This window comes from Pezoporus flaviventris, unplaced genomic scaffold (assembly GCF_033815535.1).
Source record: "Pezoporus flaviventris isolate CSIRO_AGI_PZ_B2104156 unplaced genomic scaffold, CSIRO_AGI_Pfla_v1 ptg000008l, whole genome shotgun sequence".
Classification (NCBI taxonomy): Eukaryota; Metazoa; Chordata; class Aves; order Psittaciformes; family Psittacidae; genus Pezoporus; species Pezoporus flaviventris.
Window position 1 is genome coordinate 2,950,773 of NW_026892556.1, and position 11,683 is coordinate 2,962,455.

At 50.0% G+C, this 11,683-nt stretch overlaps 2 protein-coding genes across 2 annotated transcripts; one reads left to right on the forward strand and one right to left on the reverse strand.

Annotated features, from left to right (window-relative positions):
- Positions 1 to 2,188: 2,188 nt before the first annotated feature.
- DNAJC8 (DnaJ heat shock protein family (Hsp40) member C8) lies at positions 2,189 to 10,487 on the reverse strand. The gene is made up of 9 exons (XM_061449917.1): positions 10,381 to 10,487; positions 9,380 to 9,481; positions 7,998 to 8,054; positions 6,645 to 6,711; positions 5,912 to 6,006; positions 4,997 to 5,068; positions 4,048 to 4,139; positions 3,484 to 3,559; positions 2,189 to 2,971 (listed from the first exon to the last, which is right to left on the reverse strand). Exons 1-9 carry the CDS (start codon positions 10,450 to 10,452, stop codon positions 2,849 to 2,851), a joined length of 756 nt encoding a protein of 251 aa, XP_061305901.1. The 5' UTR covers positions 10,453 to 10,487; the 3' UTR covers positions 2,189 to 2,848.
- Positions 10,488 to 10,750: 263 nt separating this feature from the next.
- On the forward strand, positions 10,751 to 11,454 carry ATP5IF1 (ATP synthase inhibitory factor subunit 1). Its single transcript, XM_061449732.1, has 3 exons — positions 10,751 to 10,900; positions 10,981 to 11,093; positions 11,171 to 11,454. The coding sequence occupies exons 1-3, from the start codon at positions 10,808 to 10,810 to the stop codon at positions 11,310 to 11,312; spliced, it is 348 nt and encodes a 115-aa protein (XP_061305716.1). The 5' UTR covers positions 10,751 to 10,807; the 3' UTR covers positions 11,313 to 11,454.
- The last annotated feature ends 229 nt before the right edge of the window (positions 11,455 to 11,683 follow it).

Consider the following 11,683-nt stretch of genomic DNA (forward strand, 5'->3'; position numbering starts at 1 on the left):
ACCACATAACATCCACCTGAGTCACCCGTGTTACACAAGGGCTGCTCGACAAGGAAACGTTGGCTTTTCTTTGCTGGTAAAAACTGGCACTGGTTTCTGCAAGGTTTCCGAGACAGCCCCCAAGGGCCTCACAGTCACAGCTGGGTGGTGAAAGCCTGTGAGAGCCCATGAGAGCAGGTACAACCTGCGCTGCTGCTAGGAGGCTGTTGGCACGTCCTCTAGTGCCCCATCTAAGGCTGCCAGACACATACCCCAATTCCCCACCCTACAGCAAAGCTGCACCGGCTCTACTGTGGCCTTTCTCAGCAGAGGCTGAAAATGCTGCACCTAAACCAGGGTGTGCAGCTCAAAAGGGAGGTGCAGAACGGGAGCGGCACTGGCAAGAGAGCTGCCACCACGGGCTGAGGGATCAAAGCTTCCCAGGTCCCCTCCAGGGGAACAGAGGAACCTCTAGCAAAGGCTGGGTATTTCCCTCCTGCTGCTGCAGCCTGGCTGGCCGATGGGAAGCTTTGCAGCCCTTGGCCGAGTAGATAAGACAGGACAAACACTGCATCATCAGACACAGAAGCGTATCAGAGGCAGGACAGAAGGAAAGGAAACAGGAACAGCTAAACTGGGAATGAAACAGCCTTGTCCTAAGCTACATATTCTGCTGCCTTAACCTAGTCATGCCCGGGGCAAGAAACAACACCAACACAGCAGGTCCCATGGGAGCTACAGGGCTCTGGCCACAGACACTGCAAGAGAGCCTGGGGCAGGCCCCACCATGGCCCAAAGGCTCATACACACACAGCATCGAGAGGCAGAACCCAAAGCATAACATGGGTCTTACAAACACTGCAAGTTCTCACAGAACTCATCCTGAGCTATCTGAAGAGCTACTGGAAGGTGAGTTCCATCAGTCAGCTCAAGCTCTCTAACTAGCAGGTGATGCATGGCAGGACAAATAGAATCCCAGACTGGTTTGGGTTAGAAGGGACCTCAAAGCTCATCCAGTTCCAATCCCCTACCATGGGCAGAGACACCTTCACTAGAGCAGCTTGCTCCAAGCCCCTGTGTCCAACCTGACCTTGAACACTGCCAGGGATGGGGCAGCCACAGCTTCTCTGTGCCTCAGCACCAAGTAAGGTGACAAAACTGCATTCCTTTGCTTACATAGAAAATAGGAACTGTATCCTACTGCTCCAAGAACTAGTTAATGTATAAAACACCAAATACCTTACTTTTACTAGAGAAGGATGTTCCATTTTACATCTGGTCACACGGACCAGTACATGAGAAGAAAAGAAGAAACAAAGGCGTGTTGAGAGCACCAGCCACCTTTCAGCAGATCGCCTCAGTCCTGGGCGCTGTCAGGCAGCAGAACCTTCCTTGGGAGCTGCTTTTCCTGCAGCAATCTGTGTGGTAACACAGCTCGATGGCGTTGCTCCTCCCCAGCAGGCAGAAATAGAAGGCAATTAATCAAAACTTAAGAGTTGAGACACCAGAAGATGTAGGGGCAGCAGAACCAATCTTTCCAGAGAGACCTTGCCTGAGACACAGAGCAGCACAAAGGATTGTGCTCCTTTAAAGATGAGGGTACACAGACAGCACATCCAAGTGAAAGGAGCTGGCTAACGGCAGCAAGGAGAAAGAAGAGCAGTATCTTCATGGAAACAGCTCCCCACAGGACCCAAATATGAGGACGACCATTAGGACAGATGGAAGGTCTCCAGAGGAGTCTGCCAGGCACATGAATCCACAGCACACTCCACTTTCAACACCTTTAAACAGCTGAGAATCCCTTAAAGGCTTTCAGGGCACACACAAAGTAGGAGTTTACAAACCAAACTTGTGTCTGAGCTCATCCCATAGCTCTAGGGAGCTACACTCCTAACAGATGCCCAAGTCCTCCCAACCCATCACCACTCCCCAGAGGCACAGCAAGAAGCTTAGCTTTCAGCACAGACTCTGTCCCACCAGCATCCACCCGGGCAGCATCCAGAGAAGGGAGATCCTCCCCCCGTCCTCCTGGTGCCACTTGGACTGTCACAGTCACAGTTCCATCGCAACAGACTTTGGGATGAGAGCAGGTCCTTACCAGGGCAACGTTCCTGCTGGAGAGCAGCAGCACGCACCCCAGTGGCCAGCACTCCATTCACACCTTTCAGCTGTAGTTTGGAGTAATTCCAAGAAAAAGCAGCCCTGGTAACTTGGGTAAAAATTTATTTTACATACAGACCACTGCAACTGAACTATGAATCAAGAGAAGTTATTTTTCCTTTACAGGAAGGGACCAGCTGGCCTGAGATTAACAGAAGTCTAAGCCTGAGAGCTGGGATTTTAGGTTGGAAATCAGATCTTGGGGTGTGTGGGGAGGCGTCTTTCCAAGCACCACCCAGTTCAGTGAGAGCTGCAGGACTCAAACTGCAGGTCAGACGCACTGCATAGTGCTGGAAGCAGATTCCCAGAGTCAGCTCGGACCTTTCCGAAGCTGAACCTGCTGAGAAAGATGATGCCTGGAAAGGCACGGATGCATTTCCAGTGCTTTGTTCAGCTCTCAAACTGGAAACGGAAGTGGTGAAACACACAATGTGTGTGAAGTACAAAACATCGAGTTACAGGGCAGCAGACAAACAGGACAGCAATAATGGTGGGGACCTCCTAAGCCAAGTGCTCTACATGTAGCGGGGTCCTGGCTGACTTCCTACTATGGCCCTAGTTCAAATGGACAGAGTACAAAAAAAATACTTCGACCAATAATTATACTGAAACCAAACTCAACTGAAAAGCAATTCTTACTCTAGGTGCCAATGAGTCCTTAAAAGCAGGGAGGGGACTGAGGAGCTGCGCCTGGGCAGTGCCAGGATCATTCCCGTTGCTCCATTTTTACTTTGGGAGGTCTCAGGAAGGTCCTGTTTTTCTTCTCTTTCTTCCCCTTTGTATTGGCCTGGAAATTCCTCCAGCTGTCCACACGACCATCCCGGCTTTCCTGGGAACAACAGGGAGGAGGCAGAGAGTTAAGAAGTCCAAGAGCCAGAGAATGTCTGCTATGTATAAGAGATCATAACAGCAATGTCCCCCTTATGCAGCATGTAGCGCCCCAGCTGCTGGGACACACACTGTGAAGACAGCCCAGTGAAACTACAACTGAGTTTACACCACAAGCACCAGTGCAAGCCCCATGCTGGTTTCTTGTTTCAGAAGCAAGCAGCTTGGGTTGTGCCGTCCCCACTACAGCCTACTGAGTCCTCTGGTGTGCAAAGGAAACAAGAAACCTCATCTCCAGGGGATTTTCCTAATCTGTCAGCACAGAACGTGCCATCTTCTTACTCTGGCCTCACATCCTTGAGATGGCTCCCCTAGTGCTGCAGCTGTAAGTCAGAGAGGAGAGAGAAGGGAAACCTCTGCCTTCTCTCCCTCTCCTTGCCCCAAGCTTTGACACAAAGACACAATGAGGAAAGGTCTCTGGTGCACTCTTTCCTCCCCTCCCTGGCTGATTACCTCAAAGTTCTTCTGCCATTCTCGCTCTCGTTTAGCTTTCTCTTGTGCCTCTATTTCCTCTTCCCTCTGCCGCTTCCTGGAAGGGAAACCACAAAGAAGTTCTGAACCCACAACATCTGCTTTAAAGAAACACGGAATTGCTTTCAAAACACCTTGGGCAGCTCTTCCGATTTCCTGGCAGATTAAAGCGCTTCTCAGATCAGAAGAGACAAATACACAGCCCTGAGACAGCAAACAGCATGGAAGAACAGGAGCAGAGACGGTGGTTTGGCACCACTGACAGCACACATGTACTCAACTAGGGAGTCAGCTTCTTTTGCTCAGTAGAACAAGTTGGACTCCTTTATAGCTAGTGATAAGTAAGTGTTGAGAACACACGCTGTGAGAAGTGAATAAACACCTGAGCATGCAAGGCAAGAATGAATGCTCACCTGCCATCAAAAGCAGTGCCCTGCAACTACCTCCCAGACTTAGACTTTTCCAAGACTCTGTGATTCCTTATCTTCCCTGAGGAAGCATGAAGGGGGAAGAGCCTGAACTGCACAAGCAGAATGCTGCTCATACCTTTCGTGCATTTCTTTCGCTTCTCTTTCTTTCCTCTTAATTTCCAGTTCAGCAAAGAGCTTCATCGTCTGCTTGTATACGGCTTGTTTGAACTGCGGAACACAAACCCAGCCTTACAATAATGCCCACTAACACAGGTAGAGAAGACTGCTTTACATAAGAATGTAAGAAGCATAAAAAGGAGGTGAACCATATGCTCATAAACGCCCATATTCTGCCTTGAGAGTAGTCAGTAGCAGTGAGATATGAGAAAGGCAAATCGGTCACTGTTCAGTAACTTCCCAGCAGATCATCTTGATGGGCTGTAAAAGGCACTGGCTTTCCAGTAGGGAATATCAGTATACTTAAACTTCATTATTAAAGAACAGCAAGAGATTTCTAAACATCAATGGAAAGTACAATTGTGATGGGATTACTGTGGTGAAATCAAGAGGGAAAAGAGAAAGATGGCAATGGCAAGACCAGCGCTGTCAGTGTGTGATAATCATCCGTCGTTCTGTTCAAGCCTCTAGGATAACTTTTCAGACTAGAACTCAGGTAAGAACAACCAGGTTTTAGGTCATGCCTTTTATATGAAACGTGATTTGTGGCCTAACAGCACATCTATCCTCAAGTGCTATTTAGAAGAAACAGCCAGAACAGCTCTTACTGCAAAACACCACTAACAGCATGTTTAGACTCGCTGCAGTGGGTTCTATACTGGCATCAAGAACACCACAGTTCCTGCATTCAAAATACAAGAAATTCAACACAAAAAGACAGCATGGTGCACAAGCCATGAAGACTTGCTCCAAAGAACATGGTATTTTGATCTATGTAATCTCAGGATAGATTTACTCTTTACACTACAGTTACATTATTTTCTAACATATACAGGTATTACCCAACACATGGTACTCTTGAAACAGATTTTGTCCTCCCCAGTTTCTCTGCCCAGTAAATGACTTACAACTTCAGGATCATCCTCTTCTACAGTGGCTGGTTTCCCATCCTTCTTCAACTGCTTCTTTTTTTCTTTCACCTACAGATTAGGAACAGAAGTGAGAGACAAAAGGTTTTATAGGGCTTGCAGAACTGTGCCCAAATAGTTCTGCATCCCTGCTCCACTGTGTGGGAAGCTCTCTGGATGACAGTGATTTCTTGATGTGGATCAGTACTTCGTTTTAGACCAAAACCTCCTGGTCCTAGATCCACATAAACACATATGAGATCACTACCACATGAACTGTAGTCATTAAAAATACCACAATAGACACTATTTATTCAACCCAATCCCTCTGGTGGGCTTTGTTCTTAAGTTATTTTTAAATCCAATACACACCATCCAAACCAGGAGGAAGTCTCTTTTGGTCTGTAATAGTCAAAAGACTAACAACAAGAAGCAGAAAATGAAGTGTTCCTTGGTTTAGAGTATCTGACTGCTCCCTTATCATCTGCTTTCTCAAGCTTGTTGTGTTTTAGTCCACCCACATCACTCAACTAACTTCTTGGCTAATGCAATCCAAGCTCCTTATCTTATAGGTCATTTCCCCCCAACTTCTCTTGCTGTCACCACTTATTTTCTTCCACCTACAGACAGCTGAACTGCATCATCCATTTACAGACCTGAAAAAACCCCATATGTAGGTCAGATCCTGTGGTCTGACCTAATTATTTCAAGTACTGAATTTCACTGCATTATCTTGCACTGAGCTCAACAGCAGTCTTGGACAAAGCACGTTTTGTTCATGCCAGCAAGAGCTCAGAGGCCACCTGCACAGCTTTGCTCAGCTCATCTTTTAATGGCCTAATGTACCAAAAAGTAAAGGAGAAATGACTGGTTACCCCTCACCCCCACTCCTGGATGTTCCTATGGAATACTTACAGTGTGTTCCACATATTCTTTTCCTGCCTGGATCACATCCAAGGCTCTCTTCTTCTGCTCCTGATCTAGCAGCAACTTGTACGCTTTATCTACAGCTAGCAAAAAGCATCAGCATTAATAGCACCAGTAATCCCATTCACAAAGCACCACAAGATTGCTACTTCTTGACCGTACAACTTTTGCCTCCTAGAGTTTGGGGGGTCTCGTTTGGTCAGGTTTTGGGGGGTTTTGTGTATGGCTTTCTTTAAATACATCTGGGTATGTGATATCACCATTAACTGAGTTTTGGGGTACAGTAGGGACAGAAACTGTCACACACCTTTGGAGCTGGCAGGGTGAAAGCATCAGTCCTACCAAGTGATGTAGTCCTAGGGAATTATGTAAGTTTAAGGTGCCTAATGCAAAGCAGACACCTAAACCCATGGCATTACTTCTGCCATATGGTCTTGGAATAAAATCTAATGCCCAGATTAAAGTTTCTCTTGCACAACCTCGAAGACCCAGGGATGCGGCTGTCCCCGGTGCCAGCTGACAGTGCCATTATCGCCACCTAGTGACACTTGGTGCTGAAATGCCACCCCACACCTCGGCTCCTGCCTCATGTAAAGAGCCTCTACAGCAGTTCTGCCCCTCAGCAGGGCCTCCACCCCTAATAAACCCCAACACCAGCTACACAGAAATAGCTGTCCAGCTACTGCCGTACAGCAGCCCGAGGAAAGGGTGAGAGCATTACCTTCAAACGCCTTCTGGGCTCTATCTGCATCATCTTGGTTTTTGTCTGGATGCACCAATATTGACAACTGCAAGAGAAAGGATCTTGCTATCAAGATCGTTGTAAAAGATGGGAGAGCATTTCAGAGATTTTTGTGGGATGAGGGAATAGTCTGACATAGAAGGAATCACAGGGGATCACGTTCCTTTGTACACAGACAAGCCAGCTGACAACATGCACCGGTATGCATCAGTAAAAGCTTATAAATCAAACACAATCCCCATAATAAACAGGCTGGCTGAGATGTCCAGAACATGAACATCCTTCAGCTGCAGTGCTTGGGGTTGACAGGAACCCCTTGGTCACCCAAATCTCGTATCCTTGGTCTTAAGAAGCAACAAACCTACAAAGATCATCCTCAACCCAAGTTAACCTTTTAATCAGCATCCTAAGAAGGTCTCCAGTATCCCCAAGGCTGTTCAAATATCAAACTGATTAAGTTTTTCCTTAGGCTCCTTTACTGAAAGTCAAGAAAACTCCTTCCTGTACTCTCTATCCAAGAGAGAGGCAGGACATTGCTCACTACAATCCCTAGGACATCCTAACTGGTCTGGAAAGCACATCCTCTACCTTCCTCTTCAAACCTTCTCCATATGGCTTGTTTTCCAGACTCCCGAGTTTCGCTGTTGCTATGTGGCCTCTCAAGTTTGTCTGCATCTTTCCTGGTTCAAAACCAGCCACAGTGTGGCAACCGACATTGCAGCAGGGCTGAAGAATGCAAAGTGATGACTTCCTGAACCCTACAGATGGCGCTTTCTAGTTCACAGGGCAAAGGTTTGCTTCTGGTACCAAACAGCAGCATACTGCTCATTTACTCCATGATTTGCTGTGCCAATGTCTTTTTCCTCCTGTTGGCTGTTCCACACTCCGTATTGAGGTGGTAGAGTTCATCAATACACGATTCCATTCCGTTCTCCCTGTTTCTACCTGCTCCAGGTAACTCAGCCACCAAAACTGACCACTGCAGTTCTTAAAGAAACCTCAAAGCAAATACACTTCTGGATCCAAATCCATGTATTTGAGAAAAATACCTTTTGTCAGCTCTTCCGAGAGATCCTGACCTTCTCTTTGAGCTGAAGTTCAATAATCTGGTTTGCAATAGCCCCACCACACACTTCACAGGCAAAGGGACACTTCTGCAGCTCTCCTCTTGTTGATACAAAGACTGTTTTAGGCACTTCTTCCCAAAACAGCTACTCCTCTACCCAGACACAGCTTTACCACCATCTGCCTTGTCCCCAGGCACAGCTGCACAATAATCTCTACAGAGCTTCAAGTTTCCTTCCAGAGGCTCCAAGTGCAAAAGCCAAATACCTGCCGGAATCTTTTCTTTATCTCTTCATCTGTGGCTTCAGGATCCATCTGCAGGACCTAAAAGAGACCATAAGAGGATAAGAGTTCGATGATACTCCCCATGTTTCATGTTCTGAGAGCAAGCTCTAAACACCTGGCTCCTGGTGCACAGACTTGACACCAGAAAGCTTCCCCCATCAGGGAACTGCTTCAGGACCTGAGTTTTCATCCAGTAGACCAGATTTTCAATCAGACACCACATCTGGGACACTGCTTGTGTGTGCACAGACTCCTCTGACTATGCCAGCGTCCTTTCCACACTCAAGTCTCATGTGGACAGCTGCCATCCCTGAATAGCCACAATTGCTCTAAGCCTCCAACTAGTCCTGTAGCAATGCTTAGCCTGGCAGAAACTGAAGCACAGGGTGCCTTTGATCCTGTCAGATCCTTCACAGCTGACCCTTTGGGCAGAACATCTTCATGTTATCATTTTGAAAGAAGGCAGGAGAGTTTTACTGTTTGGTCTCCATGAATGAGCTCAGATCTTTGTCTACACATCTTTAGGGATGTGGCAGAGTTTTGGAGCTCTTTTGTGAATTTATTTGTTGAACAGAAGTCCTATGCAACAAGTGAGCCTGCTCAATGCAAACACGTGCTGTTATGACAGGAACAAAAGCTACAGTCTACTTCTAAATGGCTTTCCTGATTTACCCCCCAGGTCATGTACTAAGATCTACACAGAACTGGACATGGTCAAGGTGAATGTGCTGATTGATGTGGCTGACCAGCCCTAAACTGGGACTACAAAGCACCTGAGGTTTTAAGAAGGCAGATGAGGATGATCTCAAGCAGGAATGCACGCAGGAAAAGCCAGCTCCAGAAGAATGCCAGGTTAGTTTATTTACCCTCTTCCTCAGGCTTTCATACTCATTGAGACTTTGTCACTGACTGCAACTGGAACCAAAAGAGTGTGATGGGCAAGGGAATTACCCTTGTTCCAGTGACTCCTCAAAGGTTGCTCACTAGTGTGAGCAGCCAGACTCCTCCTCTTATCCTATGAGCATCCAAAACAAAAGGCAGAACTGGAAGTGCTGAGTCGAGTGCTCAGAACATGCCACCTGTAGCTGCTGTGCTCTCATTCAGGCTCCCTAGCACTGATCTCCCAAACCTTCCTGTGCTGTTGCATGAGGGAAATGAGTCAAAAGAGTATAATTTGCAGCCAATGTAAACCAGTGACAAACATACACATCATCCTCCTGCCTTCTGAAAGCTCCTGCGCTGTAACCTACACCCAGAGAACTTCTTCCTGTCTTTACCTTCAGTCTTTCCACTGACATAAGTACCCAGGAAATGGGGAAGTCGGGACACCGAGTCAGAAGGGAGGATAAAGCATTCAAACCAACCTCAAAAGGGTTCAGGTTGAAATAGGAAGATCCAGGTCGGGTGAGCCGGTCGATTTGGTTTTTGGATGTTAAAACCGAGTCTCGTTTTTCAATTTGCTTTACCTGAAGAACAAGAGAGGCTGACATCAACTGACCAGCGCGACATGCTTACCTGCCTTCCCCAGTGATTACTACACCACTCATCACTGTTGTGTGCTACAAATCACAACCCCCTTGCGCATCTGAAGCATGCATTTTACTCACGCACCAGCAGAGCACAGTTTTTAGCCAATTTGACAGCAAGACAGTGTTTTTAACATTATATTTTAACTGTAGAAAAGCACTTGTGCCTGTTTCTACTACAGCTGCGGCTTTGCCCCTCACTTTGCTCCTACACCATCGCTGTCATCCCGATTCCTTGGAAATCTACTTTGCCACTGCTTTCAACCCACTGTAATGGGATATATCCTATTGAACACCTTAAGTGACACTGGCGCACGTACCCAAGCCCACTTCACTCTGGCACAGCTTACGTAGCCCTGTTCAGGTTGCAGCATTACCAAACCAAACCGTGCTTTTAACACTCAGCGTTCACCTTTATTTAGACAAACAAGCACCCAACAACCGGCACCACGTTCTGCGGGCGGGCTCGGCGGACACCTCCCAGCGCTGCCCAGAGAGCCCGGGCTGACGGAAGAGCTCGTCCCGGTAAAAGGCCGAGCAGCGGCGCACGGTGGAGGAAAGCTCCGGGAGGGCTCCCATAGGCGCTGAGCGCTCCGCTCCTTCCCCGGGCACCACAGGGGCTGCTCCAGAAGGAAGCGAGAACAGCTCCGCCTCGAACGCCCGCCGGCCCCGGCAGCTCGCCCCCTTCTCTTCCCTCCACCCACCGCCCTCCCGCGGCCCCAAGGCCCGCCCCGGCAGAGGCAGGGCCCCGCTCGGTGCGGCGGGGCCGCACAGGCCGGGTGTCGGAGCAGGAAGGGGGGGTAAGGGGTGGGCCGAGGCCGCGGCACGGGTCCCAGTACCTCGCTGTAGAAGGTGAGGAACGCCTCCTCCGCGGCGCCGCCCGCCCCGGGCTCCCCAGCCGCCGCCGCCATTGCCGCCACCGCCACGTGACGCGACGCAACGCGACCGCACGTGACTACGGCGAGGGAAGGGGCGGGAGGCCCTCGGCACGTGACCGCGGCGCAGGGCTATTAGCGGCAGACTCCGCTCTCCTCGCTCCCCGCCCCCGGTGCCTCCTGAACGGACGGAGCGGAGCGGCCCGGTCCGGGGTGGGGGAGGAGCCGCCTCTTCCCGGCCGCGTTCCGTGCGCTCCGCCCCGGCCAGCAGCACCGCAGCCGGGAGGTACGAGGAGGAGGCGGAGGCGGTGTCTGCGCAGGCGCGCGCCGTGACGCAGCGGCGGGAGGGGGGGCGGGTCCCGTCCGCGCGGCGCTCCAAGGGCAGCGGGCGATGGCGGCGGCGGCAGCAGCGGCGCGGGGCGGCCTGCGCGGGGCCCTGGTGCTGCAGCAGCAGCGCTGGAGCTCGGGCTCGGGCGCTGACCAGGTGGGGGAGCGGCGGGCGGGTTGGGGGCTCCCGGTGCGCCCCTCCCCGCCGTGCCCCGCTCACCGCCTCTCTCCCCGCAGCTGGGTGAGCTGGGCAAAGGCGCCGGGAAGGGCGGCGGCGGCGGCGGCGCCATCCGTGAGGCCGGCGGGGCCTTCGGGAAGAAGCAGGCGGCGGAGGAGGAGCGGTACTTCAGGTGAGCAGGGCCCTGGGCCTCGGCCGCAGCCACCGCCGGGTGCGGGTGCTGCAGCGTGGGCCGCCCTTTCCTTGCAGGGAGAAAGAGAGGGAGCAGATCTCTGCCCTGCGGAAGCACCATGAGGAGGAGATTGATCACCACCAGAAAGAGATAGAGCGGCTGCAGAAAGAAATCGAGCGCCATAAGCATAAGATCAAGGAGCTTAAGCACGATAACTGAGCCGACACTGAATGTACACGGCCAATGCTGATTGTGGTGTAAAGCAGCGTTGAAGACTGTATGTATGCTTTGGCCAACGTAATCCAAATTACTCCAATTATACTGTGGCCTGCAACTATGTCAAATAAACTGCTCAGTCTCTTCACTGTTCAGTAACTGCTTAGAAATAATCCACTGTCTTGGTGTTAAGTGTTATTGCAAAGTAATGCTGTAGTCCTAGGCAGGCAGTCCTGGACAGAACTGCCCTGCTTTCGTTAGTTACAGCAAAGGAATCACCGCTTACCCTTGGTGTGATAACTTTACAGGTAAAGCTGTAAGAAAAGGTAGGGGAAATGGTATCTGTGTAGAGACCCCTTTACACAGGAGTTGTG